The sequence below is a fragment of the Nilaparvata lugens genome, chromosome 8, assembly GCF_014356525.2.
Source record: "Nilaparvata lugens isolate BPH chromosome 8, ASM1435652v1, whole genome shotgun sequence".
NCBI lineage: Eukaryota > Metazoa > Arthropoda > Insecta > Hemiptera > Delphacidae > Nilaparvata > Nilaparvata lugens.
This window is the reverse complement of record NC_052511.1, coordinates 13,149,911-13,175,384: the sequence shown is the minus strand read 5'-3', so window position 1 is coordinate 13,175,384 and position 25,474 is coordinate 13,149,911. Positions and strand designations below refer to the sequence as shown.

General features: G+C 35.1%; 1 protein-coding gene across 1 annotated transcript in view; it reads left to right on the top strand.

The window, feature by feature from the left end:
* LOC111054115 (alkaline phosphatase, tissue-nonspecific isozyme) overlaps window positions 1-25,474 on the top strand; it is a 192,971-nt gene that overhangs the window by 79,475 nt on the left and 88,022 nt on the right. Inside the window, exon 3 of the mRNA XM_039433984.1 lies at window positions 13,115-13,347. Within this exon, the coding sequence (XP_039289918.1) occupies window positions 13,115-13,347 (233 nt within the window). The remainder of the gene's footprint in view (window positions 1-13,114; window positions 13,348-25,474) is intronic.

Genomic DNA, 25,474 nt, shown 5'->3' with positions numbered 1-25,474 from the left:
TTTTCTCACAGCCAAGAAAAAATGCTCATTAAAATCTTCATAGTTCTCAAGCACGTTTAGCGCTATGTTGGAGTAACTATGTAGATTTATTAGAGATGAAACAGACTCATCAACCTTGTCATCCAGCACCACTAATTTATACAATAAAACGTTTAAAACTATGTACCACTTTACATTTGCATCATACCGTGCCGCATGCTCCCTAATTATCTCGAAAACTCGAGTTTTCGTCCTCTCAAGCACACTCTCAATGTCAATATCCTCGTCCTCAAAACTGATGCGATGGCGAACTGCGCTTGAATTGATCCCACGAAGTCTGCGTTCCCTCGGCATGATACTGAAAAAACAAAAGAATAATGATCAGGATGGCATAGGGGCAATAATTAATAGTATGTGTAAAGGAATGTAATTCACAATCAGTTGTGAATTGGCATTCACGATGTTATCACAAGGACAGATAATGTTACATGAAAGATTGAGATTATTAACATTCGATAAAAAATGGACAAAAACTAGTCAGAATTTGTCGGCAGAAAATATGGCGAAAGACGGTTTTGTATTCGCAAGTGAACCGGATATTGTGCGCTGCGTATTTTGTTCAGTTTGTATAGGAGATTGGGAGCAAAATGATGTTGTAGCCAACGAACATGCAAAGTTTAGCCCGAACTGTAGAAGGAAAGGAAATATAACAATTGAAGATGAGAATTATGATAATAATATTCTACGATTATATGAAGAAAGATATTTATCATTTACTAATATGCCAGAAGATTTATCTGTACAAGGAGAGTACTTTGAAAAGCATCACCATCTACATTGTTACATTTGCAAACCATTAACTGATAGAGCAGACTATTTTGCAAGAAATGGTTATTTCTTACATAACTATCACTATCTACAATGTGTGTTTTGTAAATATATTATCGTTGAACCATTTGAAAAAGTAATGCATTTACCGTTTTGTTTATATGCTGATGAGTGTAAGAAAAAAGAAGAAGAAGAAGAAGCTCATCATACAGATGAAGCGAAAAAATCACAAGCATGCAGTATAATGTAGAAGGTTTTTTATCCTCCGAGGACAAACACTGTCCTCAGAGAACAATATCGTCCTCGGAGGAGAAAACTTTAAGTAAAAATTTACTTACATGTACTGGTTGATGCAGCGTGAATCTCCTCGAGTGTAGAGGTGTAGATAGCGGCCTATGCTACAGGTGTAGATAGCGGTCTATGGTACAGGTGTAGATAGCGGCCTATGGTATGATTGATTCCCTCACGAGAGCACAACTGCTTATGAGACCGAGTAGTGAGGTGAGAAAATGCTGTGAAAAACAATGAAATATTTAATAACTGTAACCAAATATATATAAGTAGAGTACTATAAAGTACAATAAATTATCGCTAGAGTGTGCTTTTCATAATAATAATAATAATAAGCTAGAGCAAGCTAATCTGTTAGTAGTGATCTTGTCTTTGCTGATACAACATCAAGCTACTGTACTGAGATGGATAATGTGTTTGGTGCGGAGTCTGAGTTAAAGTCTTCAGATTTGTGCGTTCAATTCATTATAGATAGACATTTTAATCAATTAAGTGAATACCATTCTGTTCCTTTAGAAAAAATGAGATATCAATATAAATTAAGTGAACTCTTGGACATGCACCTAGATATATTGGACCAGTTAGCAGAAAAAGGATGGACAAATCTACAATATTTAACTTTTGTGAGAGATTATGAAAAATTAGGAGTTTGGCATAGTGATAACTATAATCATATTCTTGTTTGTGATTTATATGGTACATCATATGATAAATTCTGGGGAATGGCGATATGCCAGGCTCATGTGTGTGTGCAATAATTACACAGTCTATCAATAGAATTAAGAAGGTTATAATAGAAAACAATGCTCATTTAACAAAAGAACAATTAAATAAACTTATCTGGAATTTTTTACGAGATTCTTCAGATGAAACAGGCTTAGAACAAGATTGACAAAGAAAGATCAAAATCAAGTATGTGTGCAATATTGTAAATAAATGAAATGCATCAACTTTGCTACTGGTTGGTTAAATATTAAAATGCGTTATCTCATTGATGATAGAAAACACTGTCAAGATAAGATTCATGTTTGAAAAATGAGCTCCTCTTACTTCCATGTTGAAGGATCTAACATGGAGAACAATATTGTCCTCGGAGAAGAGGAAAATTTAAGTAAAAATGAACTTACATGTGTTGATTTGACGAAATGAAATAATCGGATATGCTTCTCTCAGCTCCTCGACTCGGTTCAGGTATTGTTCCAGCTTAGCTCCTCGGCTATGATTTTCTCGATGCAGGTAAGTTTCCCTCACGAGAGCACAACTGCTTATGAGACCGAGTAGTGAGGTGAGAAAATGCTGTGAAAAACAATGAAATATTTAATAACTGTAACCAAATATATATTATAAAAATCAATTTAGTGTTATTTCACAAAAATATGAGAATGTAACAAAAATTTTTACTTACAATCAATAATGTTAGCGTCGAGCTAAACCTCTGTGGAGTATGCAGTGCTCGCCAATTGTGATAGGCCTCCTCGGCAGCTAGTATGTGTAGAGAACTCAATCACTCTCCAAGTTGCATTGAGTGATAAGAAATTAAAAATGTGTTTTTATATAGAATGAAGTGTGTACGCACGCGCAAGCATGCGCATGAGCTGACAACATCGGCCGATCGCTCACTGTGTCAAGGTCGGCTCAACGCTCTGCCTTCCTTGTTGCGAAGTGGGGGCGTTGGCCTGCCACATCTGGTGTGATGCATTTCATTCATTCGCGACCTTCACAAGGTCTTGTTGTGAATGTTGAGTGTTGCCCCCACACACATCTGGCTGGATTGGTATTCCATTCATTCTCATCAATATTATTTTGTGTTTGACTTTTTCACATCAGCTATTTGAAATGCATTTTGCAAATGCATTTCAAATAGATGATCTGAATAGATGAATTCAAAGTATTATTCCAAATTAATAGAAAATTTCCATTTTTCTTTTAGATTAAGTTAGTGTAATGATTAATTAATTAACTTTAGTTAATGTTCAACCATTGAGTTGAAAGGTAATGAAAATGGTGGTATGTAAGAGAAAGCAAAGTGGAAGAAAACGAGGGAGAGGCTTTTTAAGCTCGGCCACGAAAGTACTTAAGGGGGCGGCAGGGGCTGCTACAGGTATTACTTCAACTATTTTAAATACATTGATCGATGTAACACCCTTTGAAATCCCCATAGCACCTGGCTACCAGTATTGCCGACCAGGAACCAAACTTGAAAAGTGATTAGCACGTGGAGATCCTGGAATAAACAAACTTGACCAGGCTTGTAAGGCCCATGATATAGCATATTCACTAAATAGTGATAATTCTAATCGAGCCAAAGCTGACAGAATTCTAGCAAACGCAGCGTGGGAAATTTTTAAAAATCCGAAAACTCCCCTAGCTGAGAGAGGTCTCAGTTACCTTGTTACGAATGTAATGAAAGCTAAAAATTACTTTGGTGGTTCTTTGAGAAGAAGAAGAAGAAGAATGAGAGGAGAAGTTATAGTAATGATATTAGACGCAAGGCTATAGCTCAGTTGAAACAACATATAGCAGGTAAAGGGTATTATTTGAAGCCGTACCCCCCGCTTAGTGGTGGGCGGCTTTTAATTCCACCCCCACCCCCACCATCATCATATGGTGTGAGTTTATTCCCTCAAGTTAAGAAACGTAGAACAACAAAGAAGAGTAGGAAGAAGAAGAAGAAGAAGGCATGAATATTGAAGGAGAATTGAGTAACTATGATTTAATGGATTGGGCTAGCTTATTACGAATTCGTTTAAGAAGAATATATATGCTAGATGCATTACCCAAAAAAATTCTAAAAAACGAAAATGCGATCGTGAATTTGGACAAGCACAGCCAACCGGGGACACACTGGATTGCATATAAGAAGGTAGGAAGTAATGTATGGTATTATCTCTAAAACTTAGCCTTCTGGTCGCGACATAAAATGCGATAAGTTGGAAAACAGCTAGCTTTGAAATTATAACAAACTACCGATTTTGCAGTTACTATTTGGTCCAAAGGCTGTAGAAGCCACGCGACGATTGGTCAAATTGATTCCATTCGCCCAATAGGAGACCTGTTTCTAAATACAGTAGTGGGGATTCCCCAGTCGACAGACCAGATTACGTTTCGGAGGACACTTTGCTAGGAGCACTACGAGAGTAAAGATGTAGTCACTATGTTTCGCCCTTTTTGGGCAGGTTTATAAGTTTATTTCAGTAGTTAATGTAGGAGCTAGTTTTATTGTTTATTAATGTCTAAATTTCTAGTAGTGCCATGTCCTGAAGGTTTAATTGTGTTTCTTCACCATGTACGAATATTGTTTCTTCAAATAACCGCTAAGGTACGTAAAATAAGGTTAAAATATAATTTAGGGAATAATTTAAGTGTTATAAATTGATTGAAACTTCCATAAGAGTATTGAATTAATAAGCCTGTTATTTTTCAGTTAATAATATTGATTGAGAATAATCCTTTTGATTTTTTTAGTGATGGAAGATAATTATAAATTTTTTTTCTACAGAAGTATAGAAAGTTTTCAGTTACGTTACATTTGAGTTATTGTTTCTGGAGATATATTATCGTAGAGTATGGCTGCAAGTCAGGAAGATAGCCTTTAAATTGGAATGAAACTTTTAAGAATTGTTCATATTGAGTTTATGACATTTTTTAATTTATATTTTTCAGACTCTGTTTTCTTATGTCATTAAGGCTTTCGAATGATTTAGTAAATTTTTATGATAGAATCTTAATAGACGAAGAAGAAAGTTTTTCTTTTCCAGAAATTAATGTTAATGAATGTTCATTTTTAATTAAGGTTCTGAGCAGTTTTGGGCGAATGCCCGTTATTTACACTTGGATTGCGTCCTATAGTTCATAAATAATAATAAAATAAATGTTGGCTGGCGCACAAGTTTCCAACAATACTAGCCGAGCTACTATATGAAAAATTATATTTGATTTCGCAAACCAAACGAAAAATATCATAAAGTTAACATCATAATTAATGAAGTATTCATTTTTCTAAAAGCATTATATTAATTTATTACGAGTGTTTTCATAAAGTTGCATTGTAGATTAATGACACTCTGGCAAGTAATTTGTTTTAAATCTGTTAAATTTTGAGAAGGAAATCAGAACGTCAAGATAAAATCTAAATTAAATAACCGAATAAACTCCTGTTTTAGCTTTTGATGAATTGTAGGAAGAGTTAGAAATTAATGCTGTAATACATTTATTTACAGCGGTTCATGTGTGTCCCCAAACCAACTTCTTGTACTACCACCCCTTTGGTTCCGCAACTTAATGTAACACCGCTTCAAGACACCCGTTCAGACGACAGGTCTAGGGACGTAAGAGGACGTCGCCGTCAAGCCAAATTCAACCGGTAAAAGCTCACCGTCAAAAACAAGGTACTGTAACCCCGACGATAAAGCAACGTACAGACCAACGAAAGTGCAGTGTAGTGAAGCAAAGGTTCATTCGAGAATGTCAATAAAAAGTGGGGATTCAAAATTATTATGAAATGGGTTATATGGGTTACTATCGACGAAATTTGGGTTCAACGGTTTTTTTCTTTCTTGAGTAATTTCATGTTGAAATTGATTGGTTATTTTATGACTGATCTTGTTTGGTTTTGTGACGTATTGCTATCTAAACGGGGATAGTAATGCGCCCCCGAATCAGATGAAGAATGTCAACAAAGTAACATGATATTGTTGTTTCTGTTGTTCGATTTTAGCTGCCAATGTTTATTGAAGCTGTTTGTATTTTTCTATTATTTCAAATTGTAGTGTTATTCTATAGTATAAACCTATTAAATCAGGCATGGCAAGATTAATTGAAGTTTTCTTGACTCTAGCCCGTTCACCTGCATGAATTAGGTATAGACTCAGGTATTTTCTAGATGTGCCGGCCTATTTCTAAATTCTAAATTTTATTCAAAATTGTCTTCTTTATCATCTTTAAAATAGTGCAGGAACACAAACATTTACAAGAAATTATAGAATTGGACAAAAATAGTGAATGGGAAATTGGTCTGATTAATTTTTGTAGTTACAATAGTATTGCAAACATAAACAAAGGAACAAATTCTAGCTTCAAATATGGTGATAAGTTAATCTTGTTGGATACCGGTGCATATGAATTTGAAGATATTATAAAATCTTTAAAGAATAAATTGAATATTGATGGGAAGAAGAATAAACTTATTATACGTGCAAATGCAAATACTATGAAGATTGAAATTTATTCTGATAAGCCTATTGATTTAACACGCTCTGATTCGATTGCTAGATACTCGGTTTTGATAATGTAGTTTTACAAGCAAATAAATGGTATTATTCCAAACATCTGGTTAACATATCGAGCATTGATGGTATTCTTGTTGAATGTAATTTAGCATGTGGCAGTTATTCTAATGGAAAAGAAAAACATATAATCTACGATTTTTGCCAAAGGTTCCTAGCGGTTATTTAATAAATGAAGTACCCTCTCCAATTATTTATGTACCTTTGAATACACGTCGAATTCAAACTATTAATGTAAAGGTAACAGACCAGAACGGATCGTTTATTGATTTCCGCGGAGATACAATTACAATTAGACTGCACATACGTGAAAAACAAAAGTAATGGGATATCTTATTTTCAACCCGCGTACACGTAGTACGTGTACGCATAATCAAGTCATTAGAGAAAAGGTCGCGATAGCGTCAACATCTAGTAAAAGCAATAGGGCGTTATCAGCTAAAAGTGCGAGAACTTTGGAAAGATTAGGTTTTATAGTTGATTGGCGACATGTCAGGAAGGGCCGCAATTAGTGATATTCTGGATGTACAGACAGAGCTTCAGTTTTATAATGACATAACCAAATTCCAGTTTCATACACATACAGTTTTTTCGGGTCAAGAGATAAAGAACTCTGATGAAGCTCGAATTGGAATAAATTCACTGGATGTTTATACTCTACCTTGCAAATCTTTTATATTAATTGAGGGAACGGTGAGCTGTACAAAGCCGGCAGCGCCTGCGATTACAGTAGCAGGGGAGGCAACTCAACCGGCTGGTGCACCCGTTGCGGCAGACTATAAATTAAGCAGTAACATAGTGGGCAACCTTTTTGATGAAATACGATACGAATTAGCAGGTCAACAAATTTCCAAATCAAGATTAATTGGTTTAACTTCTACAATTAAAGCTATTCTTGTGAAGAACGCATCTGATAAAAACACATATCATTTAGCTGGTTTTGACAGAGCAGGATATGAGCTAACAGATAATAAATTCACTTTCTGTGTGCCGTTGAAATTAATCCTTCCATTTTTGAAGATTTTCAAAGATAATTTTAACTTGAAACAAGAGCTTGTATTATTGAGGTCGCCCTCAGACCTCAATTGCGTCGAGTCTGCAACCGGTACAGAGGTTAGTGTAAAAATTACTAAGCTCCAATGGCGGATGCCCTACATTACTTTAGAAGATCATGTGCGATTGAAATTTTTGAGACTGCTCGATGCCGACACTCCACTGAAATTAAGTTTCCGCCATTGGGAAATTTGTGAATTACCAAATTTGCAAAATTCACTTGTTCATTCTTGGTCAGTACGCACGAAATCGAATTTTGATACTCCAAAATATATTATAATTGCATTTCAAATTGATCGAAAGAATAAAATTAAAAAATCAATATCTAATTTTGACAGCTGTAATATTTACAATGTTAAAGTATATTTGAATAGTGAGTATTATCCATACGAAAATCTGCTAGGTAAGAAGGAAGTTTTATACCGGATGTTCCTGGATTTCGCACCCTCGTATTATAATCATTCAATCAATAGCAAACTCGGAACAGAAATCGATTTTAAAACGTTTTGTGAATCAACACCGCTGATTGTTGTAGATTGTTCACACCAACCAAGTCATTTGAAATCATCGACAGATGTTCGTATTGAAATGGAATTTAATAGTGCAGTACCTGCAAATACTTCCGCGTATTGTGTTTTAATTAGCGATCGTGTGATGGAGTACACGCCACTCACGAGCATGGTGAAAGAAGTTCAGTAATTTGTTGATAGAGTGCATCACTGCAGGTTATATAAGGTGTGTACTGCGCCAAATGTAAGCCATTATCAGTTTTACCTTTGAACAGGAATCATGTCCTATTCTTTGTGTTCTGATATTTTGGACAAGCCACAAACTCGCTCTATTGGTATGCAGTGTGATCTTGATTCTGATATTTTGGACAAAGCTCAAACTCAGTTGTCGCTACTTTACGATATTGAATCAACAAATTTCTATTATGAACCAAGGAGGAGTAGTACACCAATCCAGAAGTCGGGAGAGGAGGAGGAGGAGGAGGAGGGGGCGCCAGAGGTGGAGGAACAGAAACGAGAAGAGGAACAGAAAGGAGTGCAAAAGCAGACACCTACGAAAATTGCTACGGTTGATCTTCACTGGTTTAAGCAAACTTGTAATCAAATTATTGTAAAGGAACTTGCTATTGTCAATGAGAGCAATAATTATGTTGTATTTCATTTCAAATCACCATTTCCAAAGATGGAATTGACTACAAAATTGTTTAACGACGTAACATGGCTGGAACGTAACTATCATAAAATAAAATGGGAAGATGGAGATTTGGAATGGAATGAGACAATTATCCGTGAATACCTCGCAGGTTATGAAAAAATTTTTACAAAAGGAACTGAAAAAGCAAAGTTTTTGAGAAGATTGCATTCTAATGTACAATGCATACCGGAGGACTTTCTCAAGCCCGATTTCAGCTTTTTCACCACTTTGTGGTGTTATGATGCATGTAAGATACATAAGTATAGACCCGATGGAAGGTGTGCATTATTCTCTGCTCAACATTATAATTCTTTGCTGTTTAAAAATATGTATCAAACAAATAATTTCTTGTGCGAGAATACTCGTATGAAAAGTATGAAATTGGCACCGATGTATACGAATGCTCAGAAAAGAAACTTTGCACGATATGGATTCTTCTACAACGTAAAGGAATTACAGTGTGTTTATTGCCTGCATGCACTGAGATTGCATAAAGCTCGCACGTGTTGTCTGTCTACAATTATTAATGAAGAAAGACCGTTTAATTATTCTATAATAGTGCCAGCCTACACATAGTTTTCTCCATTCGCTCGACAACGATGGATCCGGCAAAGTGGTTAGCTGCTGACCACCAGTTGGAAGTGAGGTTAAAAAACTGCATAGACTGGTATGACGAATGCGAAATTGCAATTCAGAAATCATCTAGTGAAAATTATAGTTTGGCGAAACAATTGAAAGACATTTTTCTAAGCACAGTTAATTTGAACGATATAAAAGACTATTTGTGTTATTACCGTCCACACAATTTGTCTATAGATAAATTAATTAAAATTGAAGATGAAGTTATGATGTATTGTTGTAGTGAAATGTTGTAAACAAATATATAGATATTTCCTCGAACATTTTGGTTTAGTATCAGTGTAGACTTGATTGAGTGAGGACGCGAGATACGCCCCCCTCAGACACAACTGTTACAGCTAAGTGCACATTCCTACCTTATCAAGAGATACGCCCCCTCAGAGCCAACTCTGTTACAGCTAAGTGCACATTCCTTCCTTATCAATTTTATTGTTCATAACATAATCGAGGTCATGCAGTGTTTTAGCTTTGCTAAATTCGAAAAATTATCTCGCCTCTTGATGTCAATTTCATTCAATGAATTTGATTCTATTGCAAAAAATATTAAATTTTCAACAGGATTCCAAGGCGATGATGTTGATCAAGCGTTAACAAAAACAGAAAATGTACATTTTCCAATTTTATCTGAGATTTTCGAATTATTGGACATACTAGATACAGGTCATCTACATTATTGTAGTGCAAATGATTTCTCAACTATTGTTACAAATTCCGATGAACTTTGGAAATGCTTGTATGACATTGCAGATAAAAAATGTAAAAGATCAACTTAGATCATTGACCTCTCTCTGTTAAGACATCAATAGAGCTGATACCCCAAGTGATATAGGTCTGAGGATATCTATAGCCATTTTTGGAATGCTTGTTCATACTAAATTTACTATAGATATTCTCGGAGAAACACTTAAAAAATAACGCCTGCGGTTTGTACAGCACATAGAAAATTTCAATATAAATTTGTGAAATTTTTCTTAACTGTTGGGTGGAAAGCAAACCAATTGTATTAATTTTCAATCACTTTATAATTTTACAGTATAAAGATGTAACAGATTCACTCAGTATAAATATGGATTCACTTTAATTTGACAGTAGAGAATTTTTCCCTCATTTAGCATTCACTTTAATTTGACAGTATAGCATTAGATGGATTCACTTTAATCTGTCAGTATAAAGATGTAACAGATTCACGTTAATTTGACAGTAGAGAATTTTTCCCTCAAAGGGAAATTATACAGATTCACTCAGTATAAAGATGTAACAGATTCACTTTAATCTGTCAGTAGATACAGTATAAGTTATTAGTTGTATTAATTTGCAATCACTTTATAATTTTACAGTATAAAGATGTAACAGATTTACTCAGTATAAATATGGATTCACTTTAATTTGACAGTAGAGAATTTTTCCCTCAAAGGGAAATTATTTTTTCCCTCATTTAGCATTCACTTTAATTTGACAGTATAGCATTAGATGGATTCACTTTAATTTGACAGTAGAGAATTTTTTCCCTCATTTAGCATTCACTTTAATCTGTCAGTATAGCATTAGATGGATTCACTTTAATCTGTCACTATAGAGAGAGAGGGAATTTTTCCTCCAAAAAGGGAAATTTTTTTTTTCCCTCACTGAGAGGGAAAGATCACTCTCTCTCTTCCTCCCCCTCATCCTCACTGGGAGAGGGGAGATAAGATAAGGAGAGGGAGAGGGAGAGGGAGAGGGAGAGGGAGAAGGAGAGGGAGAAGGAGAGGGAGAGGGAGAAGGAGAGGGAGAAGGAGAGGGTGAGGGAGAAGGAGAGGGAGAGGGAGAAGGAGAGGGAGAGGGGGAGGAGAGGGGGAGTTTGCGCATGCGCAGAGGGGGAGGGGGAAGGGTGAGGGGGAGGGGGATTTGCACAAAAATTTTTCCTTATTTCTCGGTAATTGCGCAAAAATTCTTCCCAGTAATCTTGAATGTAAGCTACTCACAATGCTCAGATTTCATCGTTCTACACTTAATCCTTCTCGGTTCGTCACGGCGGTTCAAAATCATGCATAATAAGTCAAATACGGTCGAAAAATGGAAAATTTATTGTTGAGTGTACTTGAGCCCATATTCCAAATACACAGAAAATGACCAATTTCTATATTCAAAGTTGCATGTCTTGTGAAATACTTCTGATAATAAGGTGTTACCGAGATACATAGCTTTGAATATAGAAATTGGCCATTTCTTATGTATTGAATATGAATAAGTACCTACACTCAACAATGAATTTTCTATTTTTTGACCGAATTTGACTGTTGATGCATGATTTTGAACCGCCTTGGCGAGCCGAGAAGAATAAAGTGTAGTACGATGAAATCTGAGCATTGTGTCAAAAGTAAATTATAAGTGTTTGAAATTTTGATCTGGACTTCTCTTATGTACCCAAATAATATATTAAAAAATCAGAACTACTATACAAATTGCAAGCACACCCCCTTTTTTATGTCTATATTGACTGGACTAATAGTATCATCCATAAAAACGTAGGGCGATAAACGATGTTTAAAAACATCGATGTTCAAAAACATCGATGTTTACTGTTCGATGTTTTTCACTTATCGATGTTAGGATGAAAAAAACATCGATGTTCAAAACATCGATGTTTTGTCTTTCGATACCCATCCCTACTATAGATATAAGATACAGCAACGTGCTGTATCATACCGTGCATAAGAAAAGCATTTATCATAAAAGCATTTAAAAGAATTTAGAACATAAAAATATTGCTACTGAAATGGAAGTGTCATGTTTCTGGTGGGATTTGTTACCAAGTATTGTTATAAGAAATCATGCTCTTCTCAGACTTTATCAGCAACCTCTACAAATCCAAATTGTAACTACATTGTTTATGGACGAACCTTTCTCGCGGTTCATTGAATTCGCCTCCACGTCTCTCATAGGAGCGATGAATGAGAATACTTCAATAGCCATAGCCAGTAACATTAGCAAAGATACATAGTGATTTTCATTAAACAGTGGTTTTGATAATTTCCAGTAAATTTTTCCAATATCAGCCACAATTTTCCTGTTTTTTCTTTTCCGAGTACTGTATTCTTTACTCTATCCAATAAATAAATATCACCAAACCACTACATAGGAAATTGCCATAAAGCTTGTCCATACCTATTCAGACTTCATGTTCATTTACTCGTTTATTTAACAACTTAATTTACAAGTATATAAATCAGAAAAAATATATAGGTTCAAAACAAGTACTCACTACTCAAGTACTCAAGAGCTGCAGGTTCAAACTGACAACTGACCATCGTCCACTAATAGTTTAATATTGGAATTTTCCTGAATTTACTCTCCAAAACACAAACAATCAAATGTTTCAATTGGAAAATTAAAGCCTATGCTACCATTGTATCAATTGTGTGAATTGAGAAAATTATAGTAGTCTACTATCATACAGGAAGCATTGAGTAATATTTCCCTATTCTTTTTCTATGGTATTACTCTCTGAAATAGACAATACAAAGTACAGACTAAACAGTGAACAAAATGAATATTGACACGGTTTGACGATGAAAAGTCTATATTGATAATGAAAATGTTTTTTGATTGGATCGTAAATTGGAGTATAACTCAAAAATGTGAGAGTGATATAACCTAGAATTTGGACTAGTGTATAAATTAGATTCGGAACCGTTTTGGGCTTCAGCCTGTGGTACTTTTCTTATGAGTTGTGTGATTCTAAATAAATAAATCAGGGGAAATCAATTTTCTTATCTGTAAAAATAGCTGTTTCACTGTGCAAGAGATGGGTGGAAATGAAAGCCTTTCAAATTGGTTTTCAATTTGATTATTTTCAGATCGGGAGTTCTGGTACGAGGAGGCGAGATCGGTGATCAGGAAGCGATTGGCGGACAGCGATGTGCTGCGAGGTCAGCGGGTATCGGCCAAGAACGTCATCCTATTGGTCGGCGACGGAATGGGCGTGTCCACCCTGACTGCGGCCCGCATCTTCAAGGGACAACGGCTCGGTCAGTCCGGCGAAGAGCACTACCTCGCCTGGGACGAGTTTCCTGCACTTGCTTTGGCCAAGGTATGCGCCATTAACTATTCAAATTGAATCACTCCAAATCATTGAATTTTAGTGAAAAAACATGACAAATCTATTGAACACCATAGAAATTCAACTATTATGTGAGTATTGGCTGATAGTCAAATATAATGATTCATGCGCTTTCGTTGACGAGATCAATATTGAATAAATAAAATAATACTTTTATTTTTAGGGCTACTGAAAGTATTGAAACTTGTTAGAATATATCACGTACCCTTCTCTCTTATTAAAAGATACTGTATAAATTATACTATGATCCATTTCACAACACAACTAGTTTTAACTCCTCAAGAGCCATTTCCAAGTAGAATAAATGAAATAGCCATAAATGTAATAAATAGGAAATGTAAATCAATAAACCAATGAATTACTGGTATCATGTATCATATGAAATTCTATTAATTGCTGGTACTATTCATCATTATATCAAAACATTTCAATATTGAGAGATAGCAGACTGAAAAAATTGCTAGAAAAATAGAACGCTGTAGACAGCAGGAGAAATTGGAAGAGTTGATTCTCTTTACATGAACTTTGTATACTATTCAATGCCTATTAATTAAAATCTCATCTTGTCAGGTTGCACCATGCAAGATTTTTATTTACTTTATTTATGAAGCACTTGACTTTATGTATTCCATCCTGAAGCAGCCCGATGTTGAGTAAATATTTATGAATAATATTAAATAATGCTAATATTATAATTTATAATATTTATTATTTAATTCTCAGCCAATAGTAATTCAAGAAACTGATCACTGGGAGCAACTCTATTGCTGTTTCTCATTGGTAAAATTTTGAATAAGTAATGGAAAACTAATACTGTACGAGCAATATTGAAGACATTTGTATCCCACATCCCTAAAATTCAGACTTTTATGGAAATCTTCAATGAAGAAATATAAATTTCAGCTTAAAATGACAGTAATCCTACTTCTCAACTACATGATAGTTGTTTTATCATTTATTAATCATGGAAACAAAGTTTGATTGAACTTTTAGAAGAAAAAAGATGTCGGAAACAGGACAGCAAGCAAGAGGCTTTTCTGAGCAAACTTACCTCATTGGTCAATTATTCAATCGAAAATTCAAATGAGATTCAGCCCAAGTAGCCAAGATGTGGTCTTGAATCTTTGATATTCTATAGGGAAGAGCCGTGTCGATTTTCCATTAAGTTGAGGCATGCCCTATCGCAGTCTATCCTGTTTGCATTGGTTCTTGTAGCTCAAGGCTGTGAAATAACTAGTTACTCCAATAGTTGTAATCCAGTTGGAAGTTTATTTTTCTGAATACTGAGAGAATTGGTAATCACTAAACCAAACAGAGGTGTGGGAAGAGGAATACTTGAGTGTTATCAACTCCAGCCTATGGGACGAACTGAATACGAAAAAAGTTGAGAGAAGATTGAAGATTGAGAGTTGAGAGGATAAGAGGTTGAGTGTTTGAACTCAAAACAAAAAAGTGATTAACTATAGTTCTTGCTTTTGAAGCAAAACTTGAATTCTATCGAGCTCGTCTCGAGACCATAGTGATGCATTTCTCTTTGATGTAGGCTTCACATACTTTTACAAGATGTATGTTTTTAGTTATTAATATCAGAGAGGAGAGAATACAATACAACTGATATTTTATCTCTGCTCTTATAAGAACGGTTCACTTTTGAAATCTGGTTTCGAGCAAAAATTGTATCTCATTAAGCTAGAGAGTAACGCGTATCCTTGAGGAGTACCTCATCCTTTTACATAGAAGTACTAAGAAAATAAGCTCAATTCAATTTCAACTTCTCATGAAAATGAGTTTAGTTGCAACCAATGTACCTAGAATACAATATTTTATTCTAGATAACTTGGTTGCAACGTTAAAAAAAAAGAATATAAGTTTTATATTATAAGATCATACCATTTGACTCCAATGATATTAAATCAACTTCGCTTCAACATAGTGTGACTCTCTGACATGTTTATGGATCTTCTTCGTCAATGATCATCAATTAATTTGATATGAAAATATGTAATAGTAAAATTCCACTCGATACTCGTATTTATGTCAGGTTTTGATCCACTCCGTATTTCATATTCACAACCAGAACCAGAAAATAACTAGAGTGGGGTGTTATCACAATTTCTAATCTGGTTGACAGTGATTTAACAATGATTGGATTATCTCCATTCTTGTTCGTACAAGTTAATTGAAAGCAAACAAGAACAGTTCTGTCATTCTTATAATGTGTGTTATGCTATGGTTGATTGAATTACTATACAAGTGGATAATTCATGGAGGTATTGCTCCATACTCTTGTGAAGCAGGCAATGCAGGAAACGCATCAAACAATTATGGAGATTGTAATAAAGGTATTGCTACACATCCATATCAAGGAGGCAATGCAAGGATCACATCAAAAAATTATGGATAATGATAGTTTATTATAGAGATAACAATACATTCATTACAGGAACAATGAAAATGTGAATTCAGATGGAGGTAGAACAATACTAATGCCTTCTCATGACATTCTTGGAAAATAGGTGAATCAATTTAAAAGCTAAAAAATATACCGTGCCTTACTGGACTCATAAATGAGGTAACAAAATCCGACTTTTGTTCGATTCTGGAGAGACAAAATATTTGAAAAATTGAATATATTCTAGATGTGATGAGAATATATGATATCGATTTATCCTCCCATTTCAGTATCCATATGTTCATTTAATGACGATATCATTGGTTGAGTGGATCTTATTGAGTCTGACGATATCATTGGATAAGTGAATCTGATTAAGTCTTCACCTGGAAATGTGTTTTCATTGCTGTCAATGGATTCTGTTTAAGGAACGTACATGATAGTTTCAACAATGATTATAATGAATATACATGTTCAGTTCTTATTGGAAAAATGCTTGACAAAATGTGATAATATTTTATTGGGAATCCATAGGAACTAGTGAAGCGGACTGAAAAAGAAGAATACAGATATGGATAATATTATGTATTGTTGACATTAGCATCCTTCATTAATTCAACTGTTTGCGGAATCACAAACAGTAATCGCAAATTTCGCCATTAGACAGACATAGCGAACCTAATTTCAGTTGGCTTTGTTGTTGTGTTAAGCTGTGGCATATCTGCTGTAATTAGAAATACCTTCAACTAATGAGGTGGTATAGTGTTTGGTCCAGCTTTTAATGAAGCTTCAGAGAGATGCGCAGAGGGAGATAGTAATGAAATAATTTCACCGTTATTTATGTCAGCAAATTTCTGTGGAGCTCTATTCAATTGCAGTATTTTGATAGTGTAAAACTTTTATCCCTCATAAGCTGCTCATTGTTACAAGTGAAACATGTAATAATAATATGAGATAAGAAACTCATGATAAATGTATAAAGTTATTTATAAGTATGTATGTGTTGTAATTTATTCATGACAATGTATAAAGTGCATAACAATGCATGCATATCGGATTCTAGGTGAATTATTATTTCTATTGAGGATCAATCTTCACTATAATTCAATATTGATTCTATTATGATAATAAATATATATTTCTCCATTCAAGTATAAATCAATTGTTAACATAATTGTGAATAAAATTGACAATTTGAAGGTTCATTTTACTCTTCTCTCTATTCACGTCCGATTTTGATCATATCCTCTTGATATCAAAGGTATCCTACCTTTGTTTCTGTTATTATTTATATTTACGTGTTTACTGGCTTTAATATTGTATGCGATTCTGCCATTCTCACGCATATATTTCATGTGGTTTGTTGATTAGTCTATTTAATATTCATTCGTTTAATGTTGTTCGACATTAACGGCCCTCATGCCCATATTTGGAAACTGTTGTGTCTTGCATCAGCCAGACACTGATGTCATTGGCCAACAGTCGTAGTGTTTCATCCACATTATACATTCTGCTCCCCGATGTTAGAGATTTCAGTCTACTAGAGATTGATAATGATGTAAGAACCGAAACTAATAACTCAAAATTGTTCAATAAAACAGTGATTTTGACAATCTCAAGCTATTTAAATTTGGAATGGATATCCACAGCATCATAAATTGACAACGTCGAAGTAGTAACAGTAGTGTAGAGAAAATTAGTAGAGAATAAGAATGAGTGGAGAAAATAAGTGAGAGAGAACTACGTTTCCTATAAACTTTCATGTTTTGAAAACTTAACTTGTTGTTTCTGTTCAACTTTTACTAACTATTTAGCCATAATATTTAATACCATACGGAATTACAGGTGGTTTCCATGTAATGCCAACTCAATTCGACACAGTTCTAACCGAGCATTGTGTAGAACCGAATTCTTTTGAAGTATTTGTGTAGTTTCCCATTCAGTGTTTGAGGCCTAATGCAGAGTTGATGCGCTCTCATATACTTTCCTTAGCAAGAGAAAATACTTTTGTTCCCAGATGAAACCCAATTTATAATTATCTGATGATGTGATGATCTGAATAAATACTTTCCATGACGTTTACTTGAAGTTGATGCTTTCCAGTAGTTTCTCTTTCCATCTACTTTCCTTTCAATTGTTCAGAAGTAATGAGGTGAGGCATTGAAATGAGAAAGGAAAGTTGATGTAGCACCTCTTGTTTCCCCTCTTGTTTCATTCAAACCTTGAAGAATTGCGGAAAGTGAAGGTGAGGCTTCAAACTGCTTCTTCACAAAGTTCTCTCCGGTGAGACACAAACATTGAGATGAGAACAACTTTGAAGTGTTCTCGTTGATCGTGCATCTTGAAACGAACGCAAATATCCTGACGCGCGAAATTCGATTATAACTTTGAGTTGTCGATAATCCATCCATAATAATTCTCGAATAGAACCCCCATCCCATCCCTCATCTGATGTCAATCCAGGTTATTGGATGAGATGCCCACCTGAGTCAAAACAATTGACTGATTTGCAAATTGAACTGGAATATTGGGGTCATACCAAACAATGATTACTGTTTCAATAAGAATTCATGACAGTGGTGATATATGCTGCTCAATATACACAATCTATGGTGAAGTTGATTTGTTCCTAAGATTGATACAATATTTACGTCTCCTATTCAATAATTGTCGTAGATATATTCTTTCAAATGTTGATTCGTGAGATTTAGTTGAGACCGTGTTGAAGTCCAAGAAGATCATATTCATCGTATCATTTTATACAATCAATCGTTACCTAATTCATTCATTTGTAGCATTGGAGATCGCCTGATGATAAAATTAAAGAAGACTGTACTTGTTGAAAAACAATTTCTTGAGAACAGTGACGAGAACGACAATTTAGCGATATAATATCAACAATACCATGAGAAATTACATTTAGCCAAGAATAACATTTTTCTTTCAAATAATGGTCCTCCATTAAACAGAATTTGGTATCAAACATGACTGTAACTCGATATTTTTGAGCACTCATCTGTGATAGGTCTTTCATATTTATCAAAATATGCATGTTTTAGAATCTACTAACAGGGTTGCAATCATAATCAACCAGCGAATTGAAACTTTAATTATCAGATACTGTGAATAGAAGGAATGTTTGTTGATACTAATTGAAAACGAAACGGAGATCAGAAGCATAGAAATAAGCAGGCTAGATGAATCACATCATGCATCAAAACCAGCCCAAAACTTCCCAATAATTATTAGCTTCTCTAATTTTCTGGTTCTCCGTCATTGTCTGGAGGATGATAATACTCTAGGAATTAGAACCATATATGATGGAATTTCTATTTCAGCTCCATAATTCATAGAATATTAGAATTCAACACGACTTCAACATTGATATCCTCTAGAAGGTATGTGATGGAAGATTACCATGTCACCAGAAATTTAATTGAAAATGAATTGGTTCGAATCAATATTTATAATTGGCACCATCTTTATAATTTTTGCATTCGTTTACAATCAATTTCTTTCCTACTTCGAATTTATAGCTCTTTTCATCGAAACATGTTATTAGTAAGATGTTCAATCCAATTATGCCTTTAAAATAATTAACTCTTATTTTTACACTCGATCATTCTATTACATCCAGTACCAAAATTTTCCATATCCTCCAAACCTGACTATGAACCTAGCAATCTTATTTTCCATTATCCACACGTGCCTTTATCCAAGAGTAAAGCTCCGAATATCCCCCACCCTAACCGAGCAACTAGAAGGGAGACTGGTTGAAATTTGGAAGCTAACACGAATAAGATGTGACACTTGAGACCATGGAAGCGTGAACTGCAGACATGGAAGGCTGAACTAAGATGACTTTCAGCGGCAGATATCATAGCCAAGATAGCAGCCGACCCTCTCATTTCATAATTCCCTTGGAAGATGACAACCACTATTTTCGTCCACTTCTTTAACAGCTTCAGTCACCTTGGAGTGTGACCTTGTCAGAGTCGCTCTCCGTCAAATCCTCTCATCGAATTTGGCCTTGTCTTTTGTTTCTTAATCTGTGTTGTTTGGCCTTATATCGACCCAAAGTAATACTTTCTATGCATTGCAAATGTTGAATTGATGATCTGATGATCGCCATACAAGACTCTATATGTGTGAGCAATGTCTTTGGTATAAAGATATAATTTTTTGACGTGTATGATACATTCACAGAATATGCGAAATGGTACATTCGATGCAATGCAAATTTCATATTGCATTGATGTTATCTATACTAGAATATTGCCATGAAAAATACAATCTTTTTTTGTTCATTGTTTCCAATCTACTTTCATTTTTCCTCTTTTCAGTTTAAAGATCATCAAATGTTGCGATTAACAATAGCCTACCGTGGCTATTATCCAGATTTTCTCTGTAAATCATTACAATCATGTCATCATTGTCATTTCATCATTGAAAATACCAGTAGTGTAGTATTATTAAGAAAGTACCCTGTAGAAGTGGAAGGAGCATTATTATCACTACCCTCGATTTTCAGACATACTTTATTTTTAAATATACACTTAAACAAACTAAATACTGTACTATTTTAGAGTAGGTACTTAACTGAATATACTGAGAACTGAATTCTCAAATATGTAGTGACTTTGCTGACCGCTACTGACATGAGGCCTATTTTACAGGATGTGTCAATATTTGAACGCTATCGGCCCTACGCACTGTGAACAAACAGTGTGAAGGATTGATGAGTCAAAGTTGAGAATGGTATTCCAAAACCAACCACAGTCCACAAAAGCAGACGCTGGCGCATTAAATAGGCGTACATAAAGTTCTGGAAACATCACTAGTGTAGAGTAGGCTAATATTATTGCCAAGTTAACTGAAATCAGACTCTAAAAGTTTGCAGTAACAAACTAGTTAGAAATTGTTATCACTATTGAGGTGGGTTTAACATGTGTTTCTAGGTTACATTAAACTTTCAAGTGAATGTTCGACGTCTGAAACGTCCCATGTTCAACATGCCTTTGAGCAGAAAATACCTTTCTTAGTTTCTGATAACGTGGACTCAGTGCGGTTGAATGGAGTTTAGTCATGTAACTTTTTACTTGATGATCTTCAGTAATAACGTAAGTCTATTCGTTTGTCTCTGTTAATAATTACAATATTTACATTAAAAACCTCCATCTTTGTTTGTGCAATATCTAACGAGGAGAATGAGATACTTGATTTGATGATTAACTAATTCAAAAACTAAGTATTGAATTGTTAATAGCACACATTCTGACAATCAAAACGGATTGATGAACTAACAATTTGCCGAAAAGGGCTTTTCAGCTCTCAGTCCAGGAACCAGAAATTGTAGATGAAATAAAATTCAGAAGATTGTACTGGTTAGGCCACGTTGGAAGAATGAATGACTCAAAAACATTAAGAGAATCTTCAGAGATAACCCAGGGGTCCACGCCAATGCTGGCTGGAAGATTGGAAACAAGACTTGAGGAAGGCGGGTGTCATGGGATGGAGAAGGAAAGCTGCTGACAGAGAAGAATGAAGAGGCATTTTGAAGGAGATCAAAAGGAGGTCGAAGGAGCCCTAAATGAGATGTAGTACCGAGGAGTAAGTGAGCTCTTAGTCAAAGAAATTGAAAAATCGTACAATTCATGGACAGTTCGTGAATGCTATCAAAAGTGAAACTATTATACGACGAGATGAAGCTATCAACGTGTAAAAAATAAGATAAAACGGTAAATGTGAGTACAAGTATAAGTCTGAGAGGAGAAACATCCAGAGAAAACCCTGCAAAAATGGATTTTCAGAATCAAAAACAAGTCACATATAAACCACAATAAAACGTTCCTGCCTTGGATAAGTAGACCCTGAAATAACAAATACTAGAATTCTACAGCATTGCAGGTGAAAATACTAGAGCTTTGCGATAGTTTGGGTGGAGAGAAAGTTGGTAGAAGCCGGAGAAAAGGGATAGGAGGAGGGAAAACGAGGAAAATTGCCACTAGCGAAGGAAAAGCGAGGAGAACTGAGGATAGCCGAGCTAGGAGAAGCGAACGCTTGTTCTTTCGTCTTTCCGCTCCATTACACAAGAAGCCAAGGGACACATCACATACTCGACGTTCTGCAAATTCCTTGATCCACATCCTTCTGCCATTAGCCGTGAAGGATAGCGTCTCTGAGCTGTCCTGGATCCTTCTCTTCTCCTTCTTCTCCTTCTTTTTCTTTTCCTCCACCTCATCCCTCATCATCACTCCACCTTCTCCTCCAAGTCGTTCATGTTCTGCGATTGATTTCAGCTGGAATCGACGAAGAAAGCCAATATTCAGTGGTTGTCCACAAGACATCCTTCCTCCATCCACTGTGAGGTCCAGTTGAAACTGTCAGAATTCGCTGAATGGGAATCATCGATGTTATTAACAACGAATGCTGACAGTTGAAAGTGGTCTGTCATCATAGTCGACGTTTTCCTTTGCAGTGCTGTTCCAAGAGACGATTATTGTTGGGGAAAGTGTGATGTGATCTGGAGCTGCTTGCTTCTTCTTGTGAATTGTAATCATAAGTGACAGTGACTGATGGTCAGTGCTGGTCTGGTGAACAGCCATTCATCAATTCAAAGCAAGTTGGACACGAAATTGGCCGACGGCATGCCAAAAGTGAATGTTTCCGGTCGCTGACCAGATCCAATGCTAATAATGATGCATTCTATCTTGTAAGATCCATTGTTGGATCATAATGTGACAGATTCCATAGAAAGAATTTTCGAGATGCACATGATCGATGTTCAATGCTACATTCTTTAAAATTTTCCAATTGCAATATTTGGAAAGTATACAAGGCTAGAGGATAGACATTATAACTGAAGAAGAACAATAAATTTGACATTATCAAAGTTCTACTTTCTTGTGAGGCCTACTCTTATTCACCAGGAAATAGAAATTCAAGTACCCTTTATCAGAAACGTTCATTCACAATATGTTTCAACACCTCAGTACTATTTCCAAATCCATTTCCAAAGTCAGATTCTACTGAGTATTTGAACGAAATTAGGATCGAAAAGCCAGTCACACACATTGATTTTTGGACGTTCCTTTTTTCACCATACTTTTAAATTCTATTAGATCAAACAGATTATGTTTGTCAAGCTCCGTTCAGTCTGGTAGAATTTATAAGGACGGCAAAAAAATCAAACATCCAAAAATCTATGTGTGTTTAACCAATACCTACTATTACTTCAGGCCCCACAACTAATTAATGACGTCATAACATGTAGATTGATTCTTCCTAGATCATAGTAGTTTTTACTAGCTTATCAATGTAACTTTTGTTACTGTATCGATTTTTTATTGGATGGAGTACTATCTAAATTTAGATTGAAGACATTTGTATTTCATTGAATAGAAATTTTATTGAAATAAAAACATTTCATTCCACAAATGCAATAATTTATCCATACTTTCAGCTTGATAGACATGGACCTACTCAATTAAGTGATAGAGCTATTGATAAATTCATTTCAACCAAAAATACTGAATAATATCCTTTATCGGAATCAAAAGAGAGGTAAATCAAAGATAAACCAAATTATATGTAACTCTTTATTAGGAAAGAGGCTCCCACAAACTTGATCATAATAAATCTGTGCTACAAAGAAATCCATCAGGAGAATGTTTTTTCAGTTAGGTAAAACCTTCAATATTATAATGTTATAGACAGTTCCAACACTTTGCATTTACTTTTCAATTTATTAGTTCAAAAGTTCTTTCACACGCTCTATTTACACTGTTATTTTACACTCTAATTACACTGTTATTTCACATTTCATTTGTACACTGGTCTTTCACACTTAAATTGAATTTTCCACTCATAATTTATTTACATTGTTCTTCTACACTTCATGTAAACCGTTGTTTTGTGAAATTAAAGTTCTTTCTTCTGATCGCTCGTATCTATTTTCGTTTCAAAGTTTCATCTTTCAAAAAAGAAAATACCGTACGGAAACTTTTGGAGTCTTGTTATAATTCCCGCGACAATTAGGTACACAACAGTATCCCATGATTGAAAACCTCAAATTCATTATTACTTTTCACAAACGAATATTAGAAGAATGATAAACAAACCATATTCATTGAAATGGAAGACCGTGAAAATTGAATTTGTAATTCCAATTTTGTTGATTACCATATCAGATGTAATAACAAGCATCAGCGCTCTTATTTCGCTTGCTTACCGCCAGTAGATCATCGATCTACATGTGTGATAATGTCATAGTTTATTAAAGATCAGTTGTGGGGCCTGAAGTAATAGTAGGTATTGGTTTAACTGGCTAAACTTGGAAAATATGGATTTTACTTTTGTCTATATTCCGTATGTTTGAAGATTCTGTAAATTTTTTGTTACAAATCATTCAGTGCAATCTTGAATTTACAATCTTGAGCTCTCACGAGTATTCACAAACTCAAGTGATCATCGTTTGTTTGAAGGAGCTACAAATTTCAAGTAGTTTGTCCATGATTTGTTTGAAATGGTTAAAAGTACTGAGATTGCTGTATTGAAGGTTGTAAATATCCATAGCATATATCGCATACCTTTATCCGAAAATGCAAAAATCCCTACCATCATCACATCTCTCATTTCGAGAAACACACCTGGAAATTCATGCTTCTCTTGTTGTAGAAAGTCCGGGCGCAGACATGCCTCTAAGTTTTGAAGTAATGTGATAAAATCATCTCTAATTTGATTTGTCACATTGAAAATAATTGAGAGTTGAGATAATCCAGTATTCTTTTTTATCGTTATGTAATCACAATACTGAAGAGTTTCTCTGGAATTTATGAGAAATTGAAAATCGCTCATTGGAAATATGAAGGCCTATCACATTGAATTAATTGAGTATCCCAATAATCCCTCCATGATGGAGTTTCGCACAAGTAAGGCAAATTGTGAAGATGTGAACATCGAATGCAATAATTTTTATTGTATTTCCACATTATATTGACAAGTGATTTCAACTATAACAGTGAATCCTCACACTATTCAATATTCATCAACCACCCACAGAAAACTATATTTTGGTTTTATAATATTTATTATTAATTCAATTGCACGCCATCACACAATTTTATAACTGATAGTCATGCTAGAAGCTTGACATGAACTCATAGTGACTTTTAAAAATAATCAAGACTCACCCCTTTAGACAATGATATCTAGTGATGCTAGAAGCTTGTCAGTCTCCTTCCAGCAGACGTCTACAGTTACCAGGCAGTATTCCTTTCTTCCCTGGAGTTCAAAGGACGATGGTGGATGAGAAGATGGTTGGGAAGTAGAGGAGGGGGAAGCTAAGGGGTGGAACAGACAGCATCCCGTTACATTATCGGTTACAATACTGCGATATACCTTAAACTGTCAGCATTGGTTGAATGTGGAAGCATTGGTGTTATTCATGAGGGATGCTGACAGAATGAAGTGGATCTGACTATAGCGTAGCTCCTTGTGGTACAATTACGGTTGTCCGGAAGACTCCACGCTAAACTAGGATCAAAGGTCTGGCTCATATTTCATACGCTGTGCGAACAAATGAAAATTGCGCCAAGCGCCAACACACAGATGAGAAGACTTTCTCATTGCGGCTCCGTTCGCTGCCGATGCAACTAATTTAAAAAGAAAACGAACTGCTACGTGATAAACATTTCAAGAGCCTCC